The 27985-nt window shown below is 38.3% G+C and overlaps 2 protein-coding genes across 5 annotated transcripts in view; one reads left to right on the top strand and one right to left on the bottom strand.

The window, feature by feature from the left end:
* Positions 1-27985, top strand: part of Cenpp (centromere protein P) — a 188926-nt gene that overhangs the window by 120156 nt on the left and 40785 nt on the right. The window lies entirely within an intron of this gene.
* Positions 6-27985, bottom strand: Ecm2 (extracellular matrix protein 2, female organ and adipocyte specific). The gene is made up of 10 exons (NM_001012324.3): positions 27790-27985; positions 17696-18001; positions 14305-14493; positions 11723-12223; positions 9904-10019; positions 8337-8472; positions 5028-5185; positions 3782-3921; positions 2404-2730; positions 6-1532 (listed from the first exon to the last, which is right to left on the bottom strand). The coding sequence occupies exons 2-10, from the start codon at positions 17970-17972 to the stop codon at positions 1364-1366; spliced, it is 2013 nt and encodes a 670-aa protein (NP_001012324.1). The 5' UTR covers positions 17973-18001; positions 27790-27985; the 3' UTR covers positions 6-1363.

The raw sequence follows: 27985 nt of genomic DNA, 5'->3' as shown, positions 1-27985 counted from the left end.
TTCTTCTTTGAGTTAGCTTTTATTGAGGTATTTTTATCACAGTAACAGGAAAAGAAACTAAGGTAGATCCCAAAGCTAGAGCTTAAGTCATGACACTAGTATTTCTTCAGAACAATAATTTAAGAGTTAATAAAAGAAATCAACAGAGTTTCTATATATATTATATAAAATTTTGTATAAATACAGAGATCAAAGATTGCACATGCCTTTAATCCTTGCACCTGGTTAAGTGCCAGGCCAGCCAGAGCTATACAGTAAGAGTCTCTCTTAATAGCTAGATCATAGACAGACAGGTAGGTAGGTAGGTAGGTAGGTAGGTAGGTAGGTAGATAGATAGATAGATAGATAGATAGATAGATCGATCGATCGATCGATCGATCAGGTTTACATTAAAAGAAATCATTACAAGTCAGTGTGTAATGAGTGCTACTTTGTTCATTAAACTGATAAAAAGTATATTTTAGTAACTGGCAAAAGAGATGGTTGCTAACTATATAACTAGTGTAGGAATGAGTTGTATTTACATTTATGTCAGCTTATAATTAACAGTAATTTGTATTTTTAGAAGAGTGCTTACATTTTGTAGTCTTTTTTTGAGATAGGGTCTTTACATAGTTCAGGCTGTCCTGGATCTCACTATATAGACCCGGCTGGCCTCATACTCACTGAGATCCTTTGGCCTCTGTCTCACAGCGCTGGGGTTAAAGGCATGTGCCACCATGCTCAGTTTACTTTTTCTAATTTTTTTATCTTGCTGCAGAATGAAAGCAGTCTTGAAATGGCTTTATTTTAACTTTGAAAACTAATTCTAGACTTATAGTGTAGAATTTTTGTATGCCCTTCTGCTAGCTTTCCTTACCATTACCAGTGTGTATATGTAACCACTGTAAAATTATTTAAACCAAGAAATTAGCATTAGAATGGTGTTTTGGAGACTGGAGACATGGATCAAGCAGTTAAGAACATGTACTGCTCTTACCACATACCCAAGTTCATTTTACAGCACACTTATCAACTGGCTCAGAACCACTTGTAACTCCAGCTCCAGGGCAACCAACACCTTCTTCTGGTTACTGAGAGCACAGAACTCATGTGCACAAACACATACAGAAACACACACACACAATAAAAGAGACGTAATTTTGTTAATGCTTCAGTAAAATTTATAAATGGCAGAAGGTGCCGGGCGGTGGTGGCGCACGCCTTTAATCCTAGCACTTGGGAGGCAAAAACAGGTGGATTTCTGAGTTCGAGGCCAGTCTGGTCTACAAAGTGAGTTCCAGGACAGCCAGAGCTACACAGAGAAACCCTGTCTCAGAAAACAAACAAACAAAAAACAATAATGGCAGAAGGAAGCTTGAAATCACTTGATGTGTTGTGGTTTAAGAACAATACTTGAATACAGTCTTATGCATGAAAATGCATAGGATGATATCTCTCTAGTTCTAATATAATTGTTTTCAAGATGAAGATGCTCGAGAGCTGAGTCCTCATCCTCTTCAGCATTGCAGATTTGCTCAGGATGAATATTCCTAAGGAAAGATACACGTATAAATTATAAGTAGTCCAAGGATCAAAGTTTAGAATTTAGAAGCTAAGCTTTTAAAACGTTTTAGCTCTTAAAATGTAGTTAGGGATGACATGGTAACTCACATTTGTAATTGCGGTACTCAGGAACTTAATAAAGAATTGCAGTGAGCTTACATTCACTACTCAACTGAGTTCCAGGACAGCCTGGTCTAAAGTAAGGTCAGGTCTCAAAAGGTGTGGGATGGGGGCAACAGTAGAGACAGTAGAGGCAAGTGTAAGAAATGAAGCTACAGGAGCGCTCTAATGGAGCATCGTTGCAGCCTGCAAGGTGAAGGGGTTCTTCCTAAAGGTTGATCTGAAACCGGAACCTCTCTTACTGAGTAGGTGTAGTCAAGACTTCTCATCGCCCATGCTGCCTAGGCTGGTGTAATAATTAAACACATAGAAACATGCCCCCCACACTGAAGGAAGCTGAGAGCCAATAAATTCCTTCAGAATTTGCCTTAGTAAAACTCTTATCTTTAGACAACTTTTGTACTCTGCAGGTCACTTTCTGTATTACATGGGAATTTCAGTATAGTGACTTATTTATTGCTTTACAGTCTTAAATGAGTCTGTCTTCAAGACTCTACATATTGTGTAATAATATTCTACTTAATACTGTGGAAATTTATAAAATTAATATAAAAGTGGAAATCATTATAATCATCATGTATTTATTATTTCCCTTTAGCATTTACTAACATTGTCAGTTTTGTTTAGTTCTAAGTACTCTTTATATCCATTTTTCTCTCTTCAAAATAAAGGTTCACATTATGTGTCTTTATTTGTCAATCAAAATTTCAATTGATACTTGAAAAATCTAAAATTTACCGAATCTTATTGTTGTTCAGCCTCAGAAAATGCAGTGCTTTCATGTCTTGTATTCCAGGTGGTATAGATTTGAAGTCATTGTGATCCAGAAATAATTCTCTCAGAGAATGATATGCTCCATAGAACGAGACTAGGTCCACACCATCATCAGAAAGTCTGTTAAATGACAGGTACAAGTACTCCAGGCCTGGTTGCATGTGGCCAAACACATAGCCAGGGATCCGATCGATTTGGTTCCCAATTAGGACAAGGTGCAGAAGAGATTTGGGTAGGTAGGAGGGGACGTGGTAGAGCTTGTTATAGGACAGGTCAATAGATTCAAGATTTCTGCAACAAAAAGAAAGTGAGCAGCATAAGGAACCTCAGGAGACTGACTGGTCGTCCTAATGATCCTGAACAGACCTAGGTTCTAGCCAGCCTGGGTCTGTCTGGCTCTCAGTCTCATACTCTTACCAGCATTTACACCGTTCCTTAGCTATGGGTTTGAGTCCAGGTTGGAAAACTCAGATCCTTTGGGAAATCGAGAAACAAAGTTCAAATTGCTGAATCAGATGAAATCCAGGAGTCTTTGGTTCCAGTACGAGATTTGGGCTGAGAGTGGGGGTTGCCTTCATTTTTCATTCTTATTAGATTTATTATCTGGCAGATCAAAGACTTGGGGCGAGATAAAGGGATTAGAGTGAAATTGAGGGCTCTAAAGTGTTCATGCACTGGAAAGCCCTGGGAATGTGGTGAGCTCTATCCTTTTTTCATAAGCGTTCCTTAAGTCTACAAGGGCTTCTTTCCAGCCCTTTTCACTCAATATAGATTCCTCTGTTCTTGAAAGAATTCATCATCCTCCAATTGGTTCCAAACCTCTTTTCATCTCTCTGAACAACCCATTTCCCAAATTGGTCAACTTGGGAGTGTATTTTTGCACAGACATGCAGCCTTTATGAAAACTAAAGACTGCAAATAGGCTGTTGATTTCTGTCTAGGAAGGTGAGTTCTATTTTGTATCTCTATTCTCAAACAAAGCCTTCTTAAGATTGATAAATGTTTGGCCCAAAGAAGGCGGTATAGTCTAGAAAGACAGTCCTAGCCTCTGCAGCCTAGCACTTCCATGTAATGATGAAGAAAAGAGTTGTCTACTTACTCTCTGTATGTAGACACGCTGCTTCAACTGACAACCTGTGAGGTAGACACTGCTTGGGTAGCATTTGATTGTTAGGGATCAGCCCTCATTTCTTGCTACTTTAGCACTCAGAGAATAGTGGTCATGGTACCAGTTATGTAATAAATGATTTGGAAACTCAATGAGATAGCTAAATCTTGAAATTGAGACTAACAGTTCCATGGGAAAGGATGCTTAGAAAGTTAAATTGTGGTAGATACTTACTCTTGATTTATCCATGCTAAAGGAGCAATCCGACTTTCTTCTATTTTATTGTAACGTAGAATGATCATAGTTATCTTTCTGGTATGATTGAAACAAATTTCAGTTATTTCTTCAATTTGATTATTTTCTAGGTATAACTCCTATAAACAGAGAAATTATTATTTTTCTTCTGTTTGTATTCAATGGCATCCAATTTCACAAAAATTAAAATAGACTATTCTCCTTAGTATTATTTAAAGTCTTATTATTCAAGTCAGTTCATACTTTTAAATTGTCAAATTTTATAGCTAGCAAAATAAAAGGTACTGCCTATCATGATTATGGGATTAAATAACTTTAATTTACATGTTTATGTATATTTGAGAATGGATCTCATGGATCAAACTCAGGTTGTCAGGTAGATACCAGTTAAGCCAAAAATTTTGTAGCTTTCAAAAACAAGTTTAGATGCCTAACCTTTCTGATAAAGCATCAGAATTAGAATGTCAAAGATGGGTCCAGGAGTCTAGGTCTTAATTACTTAGATGAGGGCTTGAGACTATAGGTTTGATTTCCCAGTAATATATAAAGCAGGACTTGGTGGTACATGCCTATAATCTCAACACTTGGGAGATAGAAGCAAGAGGATCAGGGGATAAGCAGTTAAACTTGGTTATTCTGTTTAGGATAATTTAGTCTCTTCTCCACCAAGAACTGTCATCATTGCCATTTTTACTTTAGGTTCATCTACTACTCAGATGACAATTAATTCTGTACATAGGACAAGAGCTTTTTGGGGTTTCATATATATATATATATATATATATATATATATATATATATATTACAGTAGTTTTCTAAAATACATTTGTTTAGGAGCCAGCAAAATAGCTTATTGTAGGTAATGCTTGCCACACAAGACTAGTGGGCTGAATTTGAGCCCAAAAATCCTTGGTGGAAAAGAAAAAAACAACTTCCAAATGTGCTCTGACATCCACATATACTTTGTGTACATGCCTATACTCATGTATCTCTCTCCCTCTGGCTCTCCCCCTCACATACACAAAACAATAATAATAACATTTAAAGGATATATTTATCTTGTATGTTTCTGTAATACATTTAATGTTAAAAGAACAGTGTAATGGCACACACAGTTCCAGTAGTGAGGAGGCTGAAGCAGGAGAATCATGATTTCAAGGCCAGCTTGGCCTACATAGTGAGGTCCTGTCTCACAAAATAGAGGCTAGAAGACAGATATCAGTACCTCAGTAGAAGCAGGAAGACCTTGTGGTATGATTCTAAATTTGTTTCTTCCCAGACGTAGATACGATAGACTTTCCAAAGATTGGAAAGCTAGAGGGTCGACATTGATTTCACTGAGATTGTTTCCTTCCAATTCTAAAGTGACAAGTTGATTTAAGTCTAGAAAAATAAAATAATCCAAATATTAGAATAACTTTAAAAGCATGCTGTTTGGGCTGATGGTGTAGCTCAGCGGCAGAGCACTTGCCAAGGACCTAGGTTCGAGCCCTGGCACTGCAGAAGGAAGAAACAGTAAAAATGGGAAAAGAATGAGTTAAATACCTAATAAAAAATGGAAAAAAAAAAATGGGAAAAGAAACCATTTGAAAAAATTTGGAGATTTGTAATTTCTTCATCTTTATTTCTCCTATAAATCCTTTTCCCAAGTTTTATATACATGACTTCTGCACACTTCTACAGGACAAGCAGCTGCAGGGAACAGTGACTAGAGAATAGTGGCTATTAGAAGCACCACACAAGAAAGACTACATCACAGCACTGCTAGCTCCCATCCACAGCAGCACAACTCACCAAACACAAGGAGCCAAGCAGCTTCCCTAGACAAGGAATATCCAGCATCCCAGGTGCCAATACACAGCAGGAGTGAGAATCCATGCCACCAGCAAGTACCAAGAGATTTCTTATATGAGAGAGCAGAAAAGATCTTATTTTCTGGTCACCAGCATGAAGATGTGCTTGATGTGTAGAGATAAGATGGCTATTCCACCCAGGACTACAAATCAACACTCTTGAAATACAAAGTGTTTATGTGAGAGAGGCAAAGTGTACTGAGAAGCTATCCTGGGGATATATGAGGGAAAATGTCAGCATAGTAACTATATCATAATACATGCCTGGAAAGCTGAGGTAGAAAGATCTAAGTTCAAGGCCAGCCTGGACTATACAGTGAGACCCTGCCTAAAAACCAAAATTCTGTAATTTATGTTTTATTGTTTATCATTTTAATAGCAGGCCTAGGAATGTAAACTCAGCCTATTTATATGCTTGTTCTAAATTCTGTGTTCTTTTCAGTCTAACAGAGCAGTTAGAAATTAAAGTTTCCAGTGTCCTTTCCATATGACAAAATCCATCAAAATCTGTGTTTGTTAATGTTTTGCATGTGCACATTCAAATCCATCTGGAGACTGATTATTTCCATAGCTATGTAATTCTCACATTTGGCAGTTCTTGTCACTGCTGTTCTTTTCTCATCAATGGAAGAGTTTTTTCCTATGAGGTTTTTGGGAAGCTAACGGAAGTAATACTTGGGTTGTTTATTCCATTATATGCTCTCTCTCAATATTGCCTAATAACTAGGGTTCAACTCAAGTAAACAAAGTATTGGGCACTATACTTCAATAGCAATGCTAGATTGTGAAAGAGAATCAGGCAGTCCTATCCTAAAGAAATTCATCTTTAATTCAGCTAATTAAAAATTTCGGTTAGGATTTGTACAGAGTGAAATATGATACTGTTGTGCAGTTGTGGTTCAACAACTTCAGCTGCTATCACTGGAGAAAGAACAAGAGTCCATCCACTCCAGTAGGTATAAGCACACCTTACTGACTTGTCCATCAGAAAGCAAAGCTGTGCTGACAGCATGGGATATGGAATCAGCAGGACTTCAACTTACACTCAGGACAGAGCTGCCAGGGCTGCTACTGTGAGCTTCCTTTCCCCATTGTTTAATAGCACCTCTGCCTTATACACAGTGCATGTTCATTCCGTCTTTACACAGTTTCTATACACTTGGATTGAGGTTCCAGCGTACAGAAAATTAAGTAGCATTGCATATGGACACAGGGAGTCTCCTAGATACATGGTGCTCAGAGAGTATTAGTGCAGCTCTTCAGATATTAACGGCCTGTAAGAGAATTCCTGTGCTGTGAGTGATACACACCTGGCATCATTAAGAAGTTTTATTTAAGATTAGGGAGGCAGGATTTTTTTTTTTTTTAAGAATATTGAAAGGACAATAGGAGGGCTGGAGAGATGGCTCAGCAGTTAAGACCACTGACTGCTCTTCTGAAGGTCCTGAGTTCAAATCCAGAAACCACATGGTGGCTAACAACCATCCATAATGAGATCTGACACCCTCTTCTGGTGTGTCTGAAGACAGCAACAGTGTACTCATATAAATAAAATAAATCTTTTCTTTTTTTTTAAAGACAATAGAAGACTTAATTTTTTTGGTTAAGTGACTAAAGTTAGTTTATTAACTTAATGGTGAAATTGCCTGAAATTATCTATTTATGCATTAGCAATACTGTAAATCAATTTCTATAGGACAATGAAAGAATGGTTATAAAATGTATCATTTAAAGAATGTTGGTGTGGGCCACCAAAAAAAAAAAAAAAAAAAAAAGTCAATGAAATGCTAAGAAGCCAATGGGAACAGATGCAGAGACTCACAGCCAAACATTAAGCAGAGCTCAGGGAATCCTGTGGAAGAGGGAGAGGAAGAATTGTAGGAGCCAGAGGGATCAAGGACACCACAAGAACATGGCCTACAGAATCAACTAAGCAGGAGTCATAGGGGCTCACAGAGACTGAACCAACAATCAGGGAGCCTATATGGATCTGACCTAGGTCTCAGTATATATGTTATGGTTGTGTAGCTTGGCCCTCTTGTGGAACTCCTAACAGCGAGGGTGGAGGGTGTCTCTGAATCTTTTGCCTGCTTTTGGGACCCTTTTCCTCCTACCCTGTTGCCTCATCCAGCCTTAATATGAGGGGAGGTGCCTAGTCTTATTGCAACTTGATATGTCATATTTGGTTGATATCCCTGGGAGGCCTGCCCTTTTCTAAAGGGCAAAGGAGGCAGAGTGGATCTGGAAGAGGTGGACAGGAAACGGGGGAAACTTTGGTCAGGATGTATTATATGAGAGAGTAATTAAAGAAAAAAAGTTCATCTGGGAAAGTGGCTCAATAGGTAAAGTGCTTGTTGTCTCAAGAATAAGTACCTGAGTTTACATCTCCAACATGCTGGTAAAAGCTCCATGTTGCGGGACATGCCTAAGATCCCAGCTCTAGAAAGCAGAAACAAAAAGATCCTGTGGACTTATTGTATAAGCCAATTGCTAAGTCCAGGTTGAGTAAGAGACCTTTACCTCAAAAGAACAACAACAACAACAACAACAAAAACAAAAACAGAAAAAAGGAAAATGATAGAGCAAGACACCTGACACACCTGACATCATTCACCTGTGATTTCCAAAGCCATCACTAGTGTACCACCCCACTCCCACCCCACTCCACATGACTAAAATACCTGATAAACTTTTCTCATCGATAGCCTGGAGATTGTTGTCATTTATTTTAAGTTCTTCTAGTGTAGATGGTAAGTCTGAAGGAATATGTACCAAATTATTTCCATCCATGTTCAGACGCATTAACTTCTTCAAAGACTTAAAAGACAAATCTCAAAGTTACCATTTTCCAGTCACAGTTATTTCATAATATTTCCATGTAACAGTCAGTATTCTGTTGTAAGGCCTGAGATTTTACCTTTTTAGCAAAAACAGAATTAACTGCCGTAATGTAAATCTGTTATTAATGCTCATAACTAATTGTAAGGTATTTGTAAAGTTCAGTTTCCTATTTTCACTAATATTTATGGTAGAAAATTATAAAATAGTACTATTTAGGTGGGTAGAGATGGACGAAGGTTCTGGAAGGACTTGGAGGGAGAAGAGTGTGATCAAAATATATTTAAATTTTGTTTTAGATAAAATATAATAAAAATTTCAAAACCAAATGATTGTATATGATTCCCAAACAACTGACTTTTTAATGGTATGTCTCCATGTCTATAATTGCATGCTTATTGCAGGCCTATCCTGCACCACCAAATGGGCATGGAATGATTGATATCTACAGGGATCATGTCTAAGTTTCACCAGGACAAAGAGCCCCAAACCAAGAAGCAGATAATCTATGACATTTCTCTTACTCAATTATAGGATAAATCTATGACCCTCTATGCCAACTGTTATTTGATCAGAGGGAAAGAGAATATGAAGCAGGTACTGGGGAGTCCCCTCATCTGCCTGTCTAGACTCCCAGAGAACTAGGAAAGTGGCCAGTCATTTGTTTCCAGGGCAGATGAAGGGCCGTGGCCATTATTCAATAGGTGAAAATTTAACCTAATGACAAACAGTGTGCTTTACTTAAAACTTTACACATATAAAATAAGTGTTCTCTTTTATGCACACCAACTTTGCCTCTCTATTTTTTCACCTGAAATTCCTTGAGCTTTCAGTATTTTCTCGTTTTGCAAAAGAATTGTTCAGTCAAATCTGTTTTCTTCAAAGGTTACCTTTGAATATTTGCTGTCCTTTCTCTTCCACTCTGTTTCCTCGTCTATCTAGTGCTGGTTTTCATACACGTGAATGCTTTTTTTTTTTTAACTTTCCCTGCCAAAATATTTTCCACCATATTCAGTCCACTGTGCAAAAGTAAGAAAGCTTCATTTTACTGGCCTAACCATTTTAATAGAGGCTCTAGATAAACTCACCCTTATTACTTACTGGACAGTTCTTTACATGCTGAGAGACCAGGTTTCAGTGAATCTTGCCCTACTAAAAAGAAGCTAGTCCTTAGATTCAAAACATTAGTTATGTCTGATCTTACTGTTACTGTCATCTCATAAGGTTAACATATGTAAAGCAACAAAGCTAATCGAGAGAGAAGCTGCCATAACCTAAGGACATCAGAGAAGAAACTTCATGTAGAAGAAGATTAGCAATAAAAGCCTTTCTGCTCATTTTTTTTTCCTTCCCCACCTCCAACCACAACCAATAGGAGTCATATTGCTACATACTAATGGAAGTATGTACCTTGAATGCTTTTGGACCTATGCCCGAAGAAGTGATATTATTTCTGCTCAGATCAAGTCTTTCCAAATTTGGTAATCCATTAAATGCTTCATCCGGAATGGAGATGATCGAATTCCCTAGGATGTACAGTAGTTGTATTAGACACATACACATATATATAGACATGTACATATATACTCATATGTGTGTGCATGTCTCTGTATACATGAATGGTAAGAGAAAGCTTTATATTGGAAAGTAGAGCAATATCCAAAACAAGGACAGAAAATATATAAACAAATGCACACTTGGAAAAAAATAACAAGATTGGAATGGGACAGACAAAAGTGTGTCTGGGTCAGGACCTCATGATTCAGATAATGCTGCTACAACTAACCAGCTGTCTCTTGGGAAGGGATAGTAGCATTGTGCATTCACAACAAAGATGTGTTTCTGTGAGGCGAGACAGAAACTGACTGCTTCCTTTATATTTTTCCATTGCCATGTCTATGGACTTAGAAATGTGATGCTCTATATATCCAAGAAATCAGTGAAAATTCCTCAGTGTCTGTGAGCATGTTTCCTCTCTGTATAAGCTTAGGGAAATCCTATCTCATATACCCCACCATATCTGATAGTATACCTTTCTGTCTTCAAGCTAAAGGATCCTACATCTTTCTATTTTATGTACTTGTGTCTTAACATTTGTCTAAGTACAGTCATCAATGGTTTTAAACATCTTCTTGTAAGACAATGACTGCATAACCCTTTATGGTTATTCCTTTGACTTCAGTCTTTCACTGAGTTTCTGTAAGGCAGAGGGTGCCTGCCACATAGGCCCACGGGAGAAGGCTTTTCAGGTATGCAGGTTCTTTCAGTGATTTTACATGAAAAGCTATTGTCAAGAAGACCATGACACCAATAGCATCCCATTGCAAACTTCCATTCCTGCACATATGTCTTGGGCCCATCCAGACCTTCTCACCTCTGCATCCTAAGGGAATCCCTGCCATGGTATCTATAAGCCAGGCACTCACACAAATGAGATGCTAATACTCAGAGCATCCCCCAGTAGCCTGATAGAAATATAGGCAAAAGGTCTGGATACCACATTCTCGTTGGAATGGCTAAAGGAAAGAAAGCAACTGCTGATACCCTCTGCTGAGGTTGTAGAATAGCTTCTTGTGACAATGGAACAGCCAACTTAAAAAGTGTTGGATAGTTTCTTAAAAATATGTGTAATGAGAAATGAAGGTATAGGCCACCACAAACATCTGTATGTGTATGTTTTAGCAGTTATAGACAAAATTGCCATAAACTAAACAAAAAAAAAACAAACAAATCATTCTCTGGCTGATTTATACAATAGGGCACTGCTAAGAAACAAAGGAACAGACTAGTGATTTTTAAAGCATTATAAGTCTAACTGCAAGGCTACTTACTGTGTGATTCAATTTAGTAAAACTCAGAAATCAAATTAATAAACAAGGAAAACAGGTCAGTTTCATGGTGGCCAGCAACTGAAGGACATGAAGATACGAGGAATTTGTGGAAATAATGGAAATATTTTTTTATCTGAACTGTGTTGGTGTTCACATTTGTAAAAACTTATAGAACTATACATTATAAATAAGTTTTATAATGCAGACAAAGTATACCCCATTAAAGCTGATTTTTTTAAATCACCATTTGATTACAGTCTGTAATGTGTGCGCACTTCTGCTGCACAGGTGATCTATATGAAGATGATAAAATTAGTCCCTAGTAAGTTAAAGCAACATTCATATGGCGGTAAAATTCACCCTTATATCTGAGCATGAAGTAAGTCGTCATCTCTTACCAACCAACTCCAGGTTCGTTACTTCTGGTGCTGTTATTGGTGGGATCTCAGTGAAGTCTGCATGAACGCAGCTGATAGTCCTGTAGGACAGGGAACAGCTTCTGGGCAGACGTGGCCTGCCTCTTGGGGTTCCAGGAATTACCCGGGAGGACATTCTGAACACATCTCCTCTTATAGCATCCTCTTCTTCTTCTTCCTCCTCCTCCTCTTCCTCCTCTCCTTCCCTCTCAGTCTCCTCCTTGCTCTCCTCTTCCTCCCTTCTTCCATGGTAGAGTGGTTGATGTGCTGACCTCCCTTCTTTCTCCGGCCTCAGTTTTCTCTCAGTTCTTTCCCCATCGCCATGGATCTTAGTAGGCACTGAGGTCTCTTTCTTGTGCTCCTTGTGTCCTTCAGCTATCTCTTCATCCTCCTCAGATTGAAGAGCTTCTTTTATGGCTACTTGGTCCATTTCCATCTGAGGAGGTGGCACTTGCTTGTGAAGTTTGTTAATGGATTCTTGTTCTGAAGAATCACCAGAAAACTCAGTTTTATCATGTAGTTTCCTACTAGTGAGTAGAGAGTAGGAGGCTAGTGATCCCAGAAGGAGGATGTAATGGAGGCAAATTGATGATGTTAATGAATGGGGAAGTCATAATGAAAATTAGGTTAGTAAATGTTATTCCCTCTGTGTGCTTGACGTCTGTGTAGAGATGAAGCAGTTGGAGTGAGTGAACTGTAACTGTATTTCTGTGTTGTAGGATTTGCTGCAGACGTGGGATTTTGGTGTCTATGAGCCTTAATGTTGTTTTTGTACTAAATAATGTAATACGATTTTCACGAAAATATGATACTAATTGGTAACCTAAAGAGGGAATAATATTGCCACACAGTACAAAATAGAAAGCAGTTTTATTGTGAGGCTTTGATACCATTAGATAGTATACCATTATAATAGACACTGTACAGATCTTTGATAGACAGTAGAGAAGATCTAGTCTGCATGCAGTTTCTTTGAGTGAAGAGTTCTAAAGAGAAATGAGTTCATAGTGTATAGGCTTTCTTCCATCAACATTTATAAATTGATCTAATCATCTCTCTACTTTTAATTGATAATCATATAAAAACTAGCCCTGAAAAAAAACATAGAAATATAGTTATTTGAAGAAGTTACTTGTGATTTCATTCAGTATGTGTTATAAAGTCTGAAGATTTGTTTTTTTACACCCATACCAAAACATTCCAAAGAAGAGGGAGAAATTAATAAGTAGAAGCCAAAGATATCATATTTAAGCCTTAAGTCCTTTCTGTATCCAGGATTATTTCTCTAAAATAACTACATTTCAAGAAGACTTTAGATCTTTTGAAAAAATGTCTAAGAATCTCTGAATTTTGCCTATAAGCCTACTATGTTACTTCAAGGAATCAGTTTCAACAAGCACACCTTCTAACATTTTTTAAGAAAACTATAATGCTTCAGGCCAGGCCTAGTGGTGCATGTTTTTAATCCCAGCCCTTCTATACTGACAGAAGCAGAGGCAGGGGAATTTCTGTGAATTTGAGGCTAACCTGCTCTAACATAGCACATTCCAGGCCAGAGAATCTGTCTCAAAAGGAAGTACAGGGCTGGAGAGATGGCTCAGTAGTTAAAGAGCACTGACTGCTCTTCCAGAGGTCCTGAGTTCAATTCCCAGCAACCACATGGTGGCTCAAAAACATCTGTAATGGGATCTGATGCCCTCTTTTGGTGTGCCTGAAGGCAGCTACAGTGTACTCATACTTTGAATGAATGAATGAATGAATGAATGAATGAATAGAAATTACAGTGCCTCAGTGAAATAACTAATAGCATGAAGCAAAGTACAATTTCTGAAGTTCCTCCTGGCTTGATATTGACAAGAGAAAATGTCCCTATCAGTCTGTACCTGTCAAGTTATTTAACATGGTTTATTTTCATAAGTCACTAGCTAAACTTTCTTCCAGGAGGCCTAAGCAAACCTCCAGAGGCCACACACATTTGTTCAGGAACAAGTCTCGTTTGAGAACAGATCAGTACACATACAATGAAACCCATGCTGTGATCTCCAATAGAGAAGTGCCACCCAAGCAGACTAAACCAAGCCCCAGTCCACACTTCCGTATTTTGCTGGGACTCCTCAGACCACTACTGGATTCCTGTGCTTCCTGTGGGAGATGAATGGGAACAGCCAGGAGGGTTGAAGCTTTGTTTGCTCTGGTTATAAACCACTCCTTTGTTCTCATGATAGTGATTAGTATATTCCTGACAAGCTTGATTAAATAGGATGGTGCATATATAAGTCAGAGTTTACTATAGTAATTCTATCACTGTGTCTCTAAAGCCTTGTAAGATTCACACATGAACAGGTTCAACCTGACTTGGACTGAGAATTAGAACCCTAGAGCCACATCTATTTCTGTACCCCAAATACATTTTCCTAGATCTATCTGTTTATCAGCACTGAGCTACATTTAAGTGCCCTGATGACTACATTTATAATAATTTACACCTTAATGTAATGATAAAATAGAAATAAATAGAAGCTAAAGACTAAATTATCCGTGATACTTTGTTTTATATTGTATACCAGCATCAGAGCAGATGGGGCAGCACTCTCCTTCCGGTTTAATGGTATAGGGGCACGCCTTGGGGTGGCACTCGGTTTCATCACAAAGCACTCTTCCATTTGAGCAGAGGCAGGTGGTGCAGGGCTCAGGAGACCAGACAGCTTTGTTGTACATGATCATGCCCTTTACAAAGCAGTATCCTTTCTTTCCTAGAAGAGAAAAGGGACTGTTTGTTTGTTGTTTGCTTGTTTGTTTGTTTGTGACAGAATTTCTATTATGTAGCCTGGCTGGCCTCAAACTCACAAGAAATCCATCTGCCCCTCTGCCTCTCTGCCTTCTGAGTGCTAGGATTAAAAGAGTGCACAACCATGATCTACAAGATTATCCAAATCCCCGAGTGGATAAAAATATAGTGCAAGGTCTAACAGATACAACCAGCTGAGAATACAGATCTGTCTGCAGGCATGCATTGGTTAAATGCCTTACAGATTTGCTGTTTGAAATGCTTTTCATTGGCTCTTCCTCTTTGCTGCTGAGTGATCTCCTCCTAGTAACTGAGCATTGTTTGAATTTCCTATCTTCTGACAAGATAGGCTAAGTTCTGTCATAGGAAAAACAACCATCAGAACCCATCCATTTATCATTTTCTTAAAGTTATACGATCTTGACATGCTGGGGCTCTGTGTGGGTGTGGTCACTCTGCAACAGGCAGCATGCTTCCTCTAGCAGACTCCCAAATTGCCCAGGAGTGAAAAATACAAGTTTACAAATCATGCTTGAGTTCTACGTGTGTTTAATTCTCCCAGCACAGTAAGTCGTATGGCCACACCAAAATTCAGGAGAGGCAGCAGTGTAGCTCTGTCCCAGAACAGAATGGCAAGAGCACTAATGAGTGCACAGCTCACCCTTTGGATAGGCACACAGAGAAAGATAAAACAGCATGCTTCTTCAGTCTGCTCAGCAAGACAGGAAGCCCTGTGGGGTTTGTTTTGTTACTGCATTTTGAAATAAAATGCACACACCAAAATGATCAACCTTTTACATTTACTTTATTGTGTGAGTGATGCATGTAGGTACACACTGTGGAGCCAAAGACAACTTGCTGGTGGTCAATTCTGGTATGAGCTGTGGTACAATACTGTGGCTATAGTTTACGTCAGTGATTCAAACAGTGGACTGTGGTTTAACAACAGTGAATTGAATGTGATGTGTGTGAATATAGTAAAAACAAAGCATGGGCCGTGAGCTGTCTGAGCATATTGCGGCACCTTCTGCCTATCATGACAGACCCTGATTTCAATCCCCAGGACTCAAAGTGGAAGGAGAGCTGACTTCCGGAGATTGTCCTCTGGCCTCTGCACAGCTAGCTGTCAGAAGCACATAAGAGGAGCGGGCAGTGGTGTGCTCTTAATCCCAGCAGGCAGAAGGCAGAGGCAGGGGGATCTCCAAGTCCAAGGCCAGCCTGGTCTACAGAGTGAGTTCCAGGACAGCCAGGGCTACACAGAGAAACCCTGTCTCGAAACTACCCCCTTTGCAATTAAAAAAAAGTAAAATTTAAAAAACACACATGAAAAAAAGTAAATTAGAATCTTAAATATTTTTCAAGTACTTTAAGACTACTGGAAAACATTTTTAGACAATTTGGAAATGTTTAGTGCATTTTCTATACTCTTACTGATACCAACTTGTAGTTTTTGGTGGTGGTGGTATGTTTTGTGTTTTAATTTGTCAGTGAGTTGTACCTGTTGTAGTTCCAACTAAGAAAGCAGAGGCAGGAGGACCGTGGGATCTAGAAGTTTAAGACCAGCTAAGCAACATGAAACTCATCTCAGTAAAAAAAAAAAAAGTAGATCAGATCCATAAATGAGAACGGGTGATAATTTGTCTTTCTGACATACTAGGATTAGAGCAGTATGAAACAGCACACTCACTTGTCACCTGTGCACATCAAGGTAAGAGGGCAACACCAGGTGGCTTCCTCTGTCTGAACCCAGAGTTCACTAGTTGACCCTCCTGCCTTGCCAGCATCTGGAGATCTGCCCATCTCCACCCCAATATAAAATGTTAATATAAAAATCCTCACCATAAGAATTTTCATATGTGTACATGTTTTGCCTGCATGTATATATGTGCATCACATGTATAAAGTACCCTCAAAAGTCAGAAGAAAACATCAGATCCTCTAAAACTAGAGTTATACATTGTTGTTAACTACTTCATGGGTGCTAGGGACTGAACCTTGTTTTTATAGAAAAACATCAAGGGCTCTTAACCACTGAGCCATCTCTCCAGTCCCTAAGTATTTTTTTTAATAAATAAAATAGTCCATTTCATAAAAAGTTATGTTTGTGCCAACAAGAATGGCACAAACTGTGGAAGGAGAAAATTGACTTCTTAGGGCATTGTTTGACCTTTACATGTGTGCTTTGGCATGTGGCACCCACACATACAAATATGTACACACAAGTAATAAAAATTTAAATGAATGTTAAAATATTAAGAAGGTGAAATCATATTATGCATGTTAGTTTGGGGGCTTTTCATTTCCTTTTATAGTTTAAGTAACTTTCAGTTAATTGTCTTTATTATTCCTTAGCGCTTACTGGACACATGTCCTTTAGGTTTTTAGCAAATATAGCCTAATTTCCCCTTTTTTCATATAATTTTGTTATTTCTGTTAACTTCATGAAAGAATAAGAGTTATGAAATAAGGATATAGTGATATTTTATTCTATATGTCAAGGTTTTCTTTAATGGTAACATACCTATATTATGTTTGCATTTTTTCTTCCAAACTTAGAAAATCACTAATCATTAAATACTAGTTTCAAAAAATAATTACTTGAGAACTGTGGCAGAATTTCCAGTCTTTTCATCCTTTAAAAAGTCAGTATTCTGTGTAAAATAAATTTAGTGGTTTCATTCCATTTTTACTTAACAAAGCTTTATCTTGAAAATATTTAAATAGAAGCCAGGCATGGGGTGGTGGCACACGCCTTTAATCCCAGCACTCGGAAGGCAGAGGCAGGTGGATCTCTTGAGTTTAAGACCAGCCTGGTCTACAGAGCAAGTTTCAGGACAGCCAGGGCTATACAGAGAAACCTGGCTCAAAAAAGCAAAAAGCAAACAAACGATTAAATACCCCTGGGTCAAAGTTATTTGATTGCTTCCACTCTAGACAATGTCTTAATAAGTGAAAGGCGTTTTACTGATTGACATGTACATTGTTTGTGTTGTGAATATGATCACTTGACCTTTTCCAATAATTTTGTATAAGTATGTTCCTTGAATACTTTTTACAATTCTTTTTAATTTTGTGTTTATATATCAGAAGGTAGCATAAAACTTTATTCTGTTTTTCCTATATAGTTTAGCTCATGGAGACATTTTCTCCCTCACACATTCTCTTACCTGGTAAAACACTGTAACTTGATTCTACTCCAAGATTACTTAGAAGCGATTCTATGTTTTCTTCCACACTGTAATCAGAGTTGGCAGTGGGTAGTCTAGCATCTGGAGCAGCAGTGGTTTGCTGAACTTCAAGCTGCCTGTTGGCTCTGAGGTGGAATGAAGAGCTTTTCCTGAGTCTTCTCTGATGCATCCTTCTCCTTTGCCTCCTAGTACCTCGTTCACAATCAGTTTGAAGAACAATAAGCAGAATGAAACAAAACAACACTGCTAGCTTCATGCTTGATTTTTTTTTTCCACCAAGAACTTCTAAAAGGAAAAAATTTAAAGTTATTAGTAACTCCATTCTTAGTTCCAGAAGTTGACTTTGTTGTCTTTGGGAGGCTGCGAAAGTCTTTGAGGAGCAACAGCAGTGTGATGTGTGGTCTGGATCCTGCAGTTTATTGCTGAGTCAAAGTTTGGAATATCTGTCTCTCTAGACCAGGCGTGAGCAAGGTTTTTCTATAAAGGGTCAAATAGTAAATACCTAACCCTTTATAGATTATTTTTCTGTCTTAGCTATTTAGTTTTACTATGTAGTCTGGAATCATCCATAGATGTTGGGTGACTGTGACTGTGTTCCAGTAAAAAGAAAATTACAGGAAATGGCAATGTCCACAGCAACAAACCCCCTGGACCCCCAAGTACTAGAGTTTGATCAGTCTCTGTCTCCTAGGGTGTTCTATGGGTATCACCCACACCTCTTCTGACACTTTCATCACTTATTTTCTTTGCTGGGGAGCAATGCATGGTTATCGTTCATAAAAGTAGCTATGAAACAGGACACTTGCTTGTGTACCTGTGCATATCAAAGCAAGAGGTCAACACCAGGTGACTTCCTCACTCTGAACCGAGAGCTCACTGGTTGACCTTCCTGGCTTGCCAGCATCTAGAGATCTGCCTGTCTCCACCCCAGCCCCACCCAGCACCACAGTTACAGCTGTGAAATCGAAATTGTCTTGATTTTGCCGTAAGCTCTTTACCCACTGAGCCATTTCTCTAGCCCTGAACTTTTCTTGTTTTTAAGGAAAGTGAAGCTTTCCATGAGGAGGAGTATGCATACAGGCACATGGGCATCAGAGGACCACCTCAATGTCCTCCTCAGAAATGCAGTTCACTTTCTTCGCTACAAGGTCTTTCATTGACCTCAGGCTTAACAATTAGGCCAGACTGTCTAGCCATTGGGTGTCAGGGAGCCTTAGGTCCCCACCTCTATTACTGCAGTTACATATCATTGTATCTTGTTTCAGTGGGCTCTGGGAATTCTAACTCACGTCCTCATGCTTTAGAAGGCAGAGATTTACCAAACAAGCCATCCCTGCAGCACCAGGAGGAGTAATTTCAAGAATAGTTCAGTTTCCTGTATGTAATGAAACTGAAAAATGTATTTGAGAATATGTTTTGAGGCACTTTTGATCTGGCAACAGCACTGGGGGACAGATAGTCTGGTGCAGTAGCCATAGGCTAAGTATCATGGACAGGAAAAAAATCACCTCCACAGCAACCACAGGGCTGCACCAGACGGTTCCAAATCAGCTATACCTTCCAGGCAGGGCTGGCACAGCTTCCACGGGTTCTCAGGTCAGCAGGCAGCTTTCTTTAGTGCTCCCCTTCAGCTTGGCCTGAAAGCCCTCCATAGCCCACTGCTCAGGTCGCCTTGTTTCAGTGTTCCAGAGATAAGGGGCCCCTGCACCAAGTCTAACATCCATTCCTTATGAAAATTCACTGATGTAGTAGTAGGGTACTTGTTTCATAAAGTAATTGTCATTCGTGGGGAGCTCACAGTAAACAGTGAAATATTGTTTTCTCATAAAGATCTAGAGCACCATTACTCTCATCACCTCTGCCGGTGTTCTGCTGGATTTTCTAGCCAGTGTCATGACACAATACCAGGAAACAAAGGACACCCAAGGGCACCAAAAAGCTGTTACTCTACCTTCCAATAAAACTTTGACTGCACTTATTTCAAAAAGGCAAAAGAAGGGCTTGTGCGATGATTCAGCAATCATCCATCCTGACCAAGTAGGTTTTATTCTAGGGATGCAGGGATGGTTTAATATACGGAAATCCATCAATGTAATCCATTATATAAACAAACTCAAAGACAAAAACCACATGATCATCTCGTTAGATGCTGAGAAAGCATTTGACAAAATCCAACACCCATTCATGATAAAATACTTGGAAAGATCAGGAATTCAAGGCCCATACCTAAACATGATAAAAGCAATCTACAGCAAACCAGTAGCCAACATTAAAGTAAATGGTGAGAAGCTGAAAGCAATCCCACTAAAATCAGGGACTAGACAAGGCTGTCCACTCTCTCCCTACTTATTCAACATTGTACTTGAAGTCCTAGCCAGAGCAATTCGACAACAAAAGGAGATCAAGGGGATACAAATTGGAAAGGAAGAAGTCAAAATATCACTTTTTGCAGATGATATGATAGTATATATAAGTGACCCTAAAAATTCCACCAGAGAACTCCTAAACCTGATAAACAGCTTCAGTGAAGTAGCTGGATATAAAATTAACTCAAACAAGTCAATGGCCTTTCTGTACACAAAGGATAAACAGGCTGAGAAAGAAATTAGGGAAACAACACCCTTCTCAATAGTCACAAATAATATAAAATACCTTGGCGTGACTCTAACTAAGGAAGTGAAAGATCTGTATGATAAGAACTTCAAGTCTCTGAAGAAAGAAAGTAAAGAAGATCTCAGAAGATGAAAAGATCTCCCATGCTCATAGATTGGCAGGATCAATATAGTAAAAATGGCTATCTTGCCAAAAGCAATCTACAGATTCAATGCAATCCCCATCAAAATTCCAACTCAATTCTTTAACGAATTAGACAGGGCAATCGGCAGATTCATCTGGAATAACAAAAAACCTAGGATAGCAAAAACTCTTCTCAAGGATAAAAGAACCTCTGGTGGAATCACCATGTCTGACCTAAAGCTGTACTACACAGCAATTGTGATAAAAACTGCATGGTACTGGTATAGCGACAGACAAGTAGACCAATGGAACAGAATTGAAGACCCAGAGATGAACCCACACACCTATGGTCACTTGATCTTTGACAAGGGAGCTAAAACCATCCAGTGGAAGAAAGACAGCATTTTCAACAAATGGTGCTGGCACAACTGGTGGTAATCATGTAGAAGAATGCAAATTGATCCATTCCTATCTCCTTGTACTAAGGTCAAATCTAAGTGGATCAAGGAACTCCACATAAAACCAAAGACACTGAAACTTATAAAGGAGAAAGTGGCAAAAAGCCTCGAAGATATGGGTACAGGGGAAAAATTCCTGAATAGAACAGCAATGGCTTGTGCTGTAAGATCGAGAATCGATAAATGGGACCTCATAAAGTTGCAAAGCTTCTGCAAGGCAAAAGACACTGTCAATAAGACAAAAAGACCACCAACAGATTGGGAAAGGATCTTTACCTATCCTAAATCAGATAGGGGACTAATATCCAATATATATAAAGAACTCAAGAAGGTGGACTCCAAAAAACCAAATAACCCCATTAAAAAATGGGGCTCAGAGCTGAACAAAGAATTCTCACCTGAGGAATACCGAATGGCAGAGAAGCACCTGAAAAAATGTTCAGCATTCTTAATCATCAGGGAAATGCAAATCAAAACAACCCTGAGATTCCACCTCACACCAATCAGAATAGCTAAGATCAAAAATTCAGGTGACACCAGATGCTGGCGAGGATGTAGAGAAAGGGGAACACTCCTCCATTGTTGGTGGGATTGCAAGTTTGTACAACCAGTCTGGAAATCAGTCTGGCGGTTCCTCAGAAAATTGGACATAGTCCTGCCTGAGGATCCCGCAATACCTCTTCTGGGCATATATCCAGAAGATGTTCCAACCGGTAAGAAGGACACATGCTCCACTATGTTCATAGCAGCCTTATTTATAATAGCCAGAAGCTGGAAAGAACCCAGATGCCCCTCAACAGAGGAATGGATACAGAAAATGTGGTACATTTACACAATGGAGTACTACTCAGCTATTTAAAAGAATGAATTTATCAAGTTCCCTAGCATTCTACACAGGTCAAATGCTGCTTCACTATATGCAGCTCTCTTTGACGCTCTAATGACTCTCTCCATGTCCACTAACAGAGGATTCTTATGTCTTTTACCCTCACCACCCATATCTATACAGCACTGTTGGAAAGTTCTTCCTTTGACCAAGCTTGTCCACATAATAGCCCACAAGAGATTAAAGATGAAAAAACTTGTCCACAGTTTTTCAATTCATATTTTAATCAGTGCTTTTAAAATAAATTTACATTTGTAAAAATGATGCCTGATTTAAAAAACCAAAATGGTACATAAGTCTGTGCAACTGCAGAGACAAGTACACAAATATTTGTTTCGGGGACTAAAGGATAACTATTTGGGGCTTTGAGTCCAAGTCTATGTCACAGCATCTCAGCTTTCCTCTTATGGACCCAGAGTAATGCTCAATACCATCAGAATGGGGGCCAAACAATGTTCTGATAGTGCTGTGTTCAGAGAACAGAATTTGTTATGTGGGCCATGATTTTCCAGCTCCAAATTCAGTATATACTTTATGACTCCTTCTAACTACATATGCTTACATATACATTTAAATGTCACACATATAAATTAAATATGTATTTACATAAATGGGAACTGTCTATATATTACCTTCCAACCTGTTTCATCCCAAGTAGCAAGAAATTCTGAGCATACACATGTCAGTGTGTTCAAAACAGTCTATTCAAGCCTGTTTTCACCCTATAGTTACTTAACAAATTTGCTATCCGATATTTTAACATTTTTCTCTCTTAGTTTTTTTAAAAACAGGTTCCATTACCCTTTCTGTGTAGCTGAAGCTCTCCTTGAATTCCTCATCTTTCTGCCTCTCCACTCCAAGTACTGGGGTTACAGGTATTTATATCCCATGGCAGGCTACTTTAATATTCTTAGTCATACATCTTCTGGAAGCATTTTTATGGTTTTTTTTTTTTGTTTTTTTGATTTTTTTTTTGGGGGGGTGGTTTGAGACAGGGTTTCTCTGTGTAGCCCTGGCTGTCCTGGAACTCATTTTGTAGACCAGGCTGACCTCGAACTCAGAAATCTGTCTGTCTCTGCCTCCCAAGTGCTGGGATTAAAGGCGTGCGCCACCACTGCCTGGCCATTTTTATGTTCTTAATTTTATTTTTAATTTTACAAATAACATATTAGTAGTTTTTCATTTTGGTCTTTTTATGTTGGTTGACATTTATGAATTAACTTCGTCAGGCTTATTAATCAACCTTAAAACTCTGCTATATGCCTATACAACTTCAAAATTGTCATACTTTTCACATGCTTTTATCACTAGAGAGAGGCTTTCTGTATCTCTACCAGTGCTCTAGGAAGATTTCTTTGTCTAATATTAATAAAACTACCTTCTTTTGGTACTGTGTGCTTGCCAGTTTTTTATCATTTTGCTTTCGGCCTTTCCATAGTATTTTTTCCTATGCTCTTTGATTTGTGATGCAGTCTATCCATCTTTGTATTTGATAGGAACATGAAAGCTATTTATACTTTGTTAAACCTCTTCCTGAGCAATTCAAGAGCCAGGATGGCTTTGAGTGCAGTTATTCAATTCTGGCATAAAGGCAGATTTCATCATACACTTTAATTTTCCATATGTGTTAAATATAGTATATCAATTGATTGTCTTGAAAAGATTATTGTTTTTCAGGCTGGCAATATATCCCAGTGAATAAAGATATTTGCTATATGCCATCAAGCTTGACAACATACGTTTGATTCCAGGAACTCCCACATAGAAGGAAAGAGGTGACCTCCCACATTGTCCTCTGACCTTCACAAGTACATCATTCCACACATGGACAAGCACAGTAAACACATGTAAACAAAAGATTGTTGTCATTGCTTTGTATCAAAAACCACTTGAGACCACAGTTGTTTAACCTCTTCACTTATCAAGATTTGGGGGTAGATCCGCTTTTGTAAGGATCTGGCCCATGTTGTAGGGTATTTAACAGCAGTTCTGGTCTCTTTCATCAGCACCTTCCCCCAGTTAGGACAACCAAGAGTATTTCCAGACATTGCCAAATGACCTGTTCCCCATCTGAGAACCCTGACACTTAAACTCCTTCCCCTGATCCTTTCCTGCATCTCTGGATTTTTATTCAGATTTTCCTTCTTAATTCAAAAAGTATCTAAAGGTAATTCATTCTGAGCAGTTCTGTTGAAGATCAACTCTTTCTTTATTTTTAAACTGGAAATGATTTTATACTACCTTAATTCTGAAAGTACATGTTTGCTTCATAGATTTCAGGTTAATAGTGTCTAGCATTTACTGATTCCATTCCTATCTTTTTGTTTGTATTGGTTATACTTTTGTTGTTGTTGTTGTTGTTGTTGTTGTTGTTTGAAACAGGGCCTAATGTATCACAGGCTGGCCTCAAGCTCATTTTATAACATAGAGGACCTTGACTTTCTCATCCTTTTGCCTACACTTCCCAAGTGCAGGGATCACAGGAGTATGCCCCAATGCCTTCCTTTTTTGGTTCAATTGAGAAGTCATGACTCAATCAAACTACTTTAAAATTGGCATTCTCTTTCTAGCCACTCTGGTTGTTCATCTTGGCCTTTAGATGTTCTACTCTGCTATACATAAAAGGTGTGGTTCTCTTGTTTCTACTACATTTGGGATTCATGATATATTTTGAATACATACTAAATTCTGGGGGGGCCAAGACAGAAAGGTTTCTCTGTGTAGCCCTTGCTGTCCTGAAACTTACTCTGTAGACCAGGCTGGCCTGGAACCAACAGAGATCCATCTACCTCTACTTCCCAGTGTTGGAATTAAAGGCATGCACCAACCAGCTACATGCTGAACATTTTTTCCCCAAATGTGGGTGGTTTATTGTTTTTGTTTTTGTTGTTGTTGTTGTTTTCTTCAGCCTTCAGCTCTTCCTATATGCTTTAATCCTTTTTTTCTTTTCAGAACTACAGTCATTTGTACAATTGACTAATTGATTTGTATAATTCCATTATGTCTTCCATGTCACTTTCTCTTTATGGTATTTTTTTGTTCTTCGGTTGCCACATGATTCATCCTCACAACTGTAAGTGACCTGGTTTATTAATGCATTATTAAATTCATATGTTGGCCTCTCTGTTTCTTTTATTGTATTTCTTAGTTTTTGGTAAATTATTTTTGTTGTTTTCAATTCTATATTACAACTTATAATACTCTTTGAACATTTAATCATGTTTGTTTTAAAGTCTGTCTGAAGATCAGGCTTTCTGAGTCCTTTTTTTGACTGTACCTGTTATCTCTTCTTTGGAATTTTAGCCATGTTCTTTCTTTCTTTTTTTCCCCTTGTCTGATGCCCTTTGAATTCATGCCAGAAATTGAATAAAATCTCATCAAATGTTTGAACCTAAGATGATGTATTTTCTGTCTAAAAATTTTCATGCTTTGAGTGTAGTGTTACAGACACTGTCAATAATGCATCTAGTGATTTGAAGCTGGACATCACTGTATCAATATCATCACACCATGGGTCTAGTTTTGCTAATGTCACAAGCACCAGTGTCATCACCCCGACTGCTTGGCCCTCATCTTTGTTTGTGTTTCTCCTCAGCCTTGTGAAGCTATTTTAAAACTCTGTTAACTTTTTCTGGAATCCACAGATGTTTCTAGAAGCAGAGCTATTTCAGACCTGAGACATTCTTATTCCAAACACTGGCCCTGCTGTTTTTCTCATCTTCCTGTTCGTTCTCAGCAGATGAGTAGATCTGTTTTCCTTACCAGAGGAAGTGCCTTCCGATTCCTTTTGTTCTTTGAAGAAATATGTATTTCTTACTGTTAAATGTGGTAAAAATTTGTGAATCTTAAATATCTGAAAATATTGTGTTTTGTTAAAACCATAGTTATAGCTTCAAAATCATCTTCCCTGATTACTTTTCAGATCCTGATTGACTGTTTTCCTTTTGCACACTGTTTCCTTGTGCTTTTGCTTTGATACAGGGTCTTGCTATATAGCCATGGCTAGCCTAGAGCTACAATGTAGACTAGGCTAACCTTGAACTTGTCGTGATCCTTCTGTCATTTCCTCCAAGTGTTAGGAGTGCAGGTGTTAGTTACTACACCCAACTTGGTCCATTCTTGTTGTGTTATGGAGAAGTCAACTTGAATTCAATTCTCATCCCTTTGTAGGAAGGCTTTTTATTCTGCCTTCTTGTGAAAATGTTCTATATTTTAGTATGTCTTTAACATTCATAAGTTTTGCTATGAACTAGTACTAAATTGTTGGTTTTTTCCTTCTTGAAATTCTTTAAACCCTAAAATGTATTTCTCTGATGAACTTTTTGTTAATTCCTTCCCATACTTATTCAAAGATCTCTCCACTTCATCCCCAGCCCCTCTCTCCATGTCTGAATGTATCCTGTTCTTCTCTTAAGTGAGTCCCAGTCTCTGACTTACCAGGAGCTCTTCTCACTCCCCAGTGCAGCTGTAGAGCCATTTGGAGGGAGGTGTGTGTGTGTTACTAACAAGGAAATTGGGAGACAAGAAGGTGCCATGTGTAAGAGGTTTCCCCTCTTGAATCTCAGTATTCTTTTTGTAGCTTCATTTGTTAAAATCTCCTCCTAAACCAGGCTTTATCTGGTTTCACCAATGTGGATTTGCCCTCAAATCATCTGAACTCAGCAGCTAGCAGCCTCAGGGATGTCTTCATGTAAAGTCCACTATCAAACTTTTGTTCATGATATTTGTATGTACTCCAGTCATTTGAAAATCATTACTGTAGATCATTGAAATTATATTATGTTTAAACATTTCATGACCTGCTTTAGTTTCAGAAGAACTAGCCTGCACAGTGTAACGGAGTAATCTTATTGGCACCCTGAAGTCAATTCATAATGAAGTAATGTAGGAAAGCAGGGGCAGTGGCAGCAACGGAAACGTAAGCCAAAGGGCAGGTAACACTGGATTTCTTAAGTAGGGCAGTGGGCCCTGATGGACACATAACAGATGTTCTGCGTCATAGTGACTTGTTTGTTTTGATGGTTATCTGTTCAATAGATGAGGGTCATGAAAGCTCCTGTTCTGGACCTCAGGACCCTAGGTAATCTCCAGGTGTCTCCCATGAAGGTGAAGTGTGCCATCCCTGGGCATCCTATAAGCATCCACTTGTCAAGGGATTGTGAGTGTTAGGAGACAGTTCCTGCTCAGGCAGCTGACACACTCTCCCAGGACTCTGATCCTGAGACTAATCTCTTAGTCTCTCTATCCCAAATGAGCTCATTTCTGGCTAATCTAGAAATCTGAATAGGTTTGTACAGAAGTATATTGACAGAGCTGTCTTAATTTTAACAAAATCAGGATCTAGTTTAAATAAAATTTAAGAAATAACCCTCAATTCTGATTGATATTCAAAGGTTTATAGAATTTTTCATTTTGTTTAATAAGCAACTTCATAGTTATACGTCTAGATACTCTAATTACAGTGGCATTTTCATCAAGTAATGTTTTTGCTTTTTTGACCTTTTACGTTTGTTCAGATATTGAATATCATCTATAAACTTTAATTAACTCATTTTCTCCACTACAATTTTTTATCACTTGTTTTAAGAAAACTTTAAAGGTATGCATAATTTTGAATATATCTGTGAAGTCACAAATTAGCATCCTTCATTTTACTACCGGACTTAAAATGGAAAATGCTTTAACTGAACATGTATTTTCCTTTAGAACTTAAGGACTGAGAAAACTAAAGTTTCTAGTCAGTTGTTACTTCTACTTGTCACATAATTCTGTCTAAACATATGACAATAGTTCATCATTCCTTAACATTTAAACTACTGGGAGGTGATCATCCTGCAAAGAAACAGTCATACAAAATAAAGCATGCTTCTAACTTTTCATCTGTTAGTACAGAGTTAGTTTTCTTAAAGATTAAACATTTGCACACAAAATACCCAGATATTAAAGCCATGCCACATACTATAGTAGAAACTTAAAATTTAAAACATGTTTACCTGGAAATCTAAACTAAGTAGCTTTGCTTGGTGTCATTTAAGTCTCCCGATGAAAGTGAAACAAAACCAGAACTTTCTTTAAAAACAAAGAAGAGAAGGGAATGTTGAAAAGTGTTAGCTGACTTCTTAGTAAAATCTAAAAGAACTGCTTCCCTTGGGATAAACGCCTTTCAGTTCTTTGTGTGGAAAATCAGCC

The sequence above is a fragment of the Mus musculus genome, chromosome 13, assembly GCF_000001635.26.
Source record: "Mus musculus strain C57BL/6J chromosome 13, GRCm38.p6 C57BL/6J".
NCBI lineage: Eukaryota > Metazoa > Chordata > Mammalia > Rodentia > Muridae > Mus > Mus musculus.
The sequence above is the reverse complement of the archived record's forward strand: the minus strand, read 5'-3'. Positions and strand labels throughout refer to the sequence as shown.

Coding starts and splice junctions, on each gene's coding strand:
- Ecm2 (NM_001012324.3), bottom strand. CDS start 17,972: ATGAAGCTAGCAGTGTTGTTTTGTTTCATTCTGCTTATTGTTCTTCAA. Junction 14,494..17,695: donor AAGTTACAGTGTTTTACCAG/GTAAGAGAATGT, acceptor TTTCTCTTCTAG/GAAAGAAAGGATACTGCTTT. Junction 10,020..11,722: donor AACGAACCTGGAGTTGGTTG/GTAAGAGATGAC, acceptor TGTACATCCTAG/GGAATTCGATCATCTCCATT.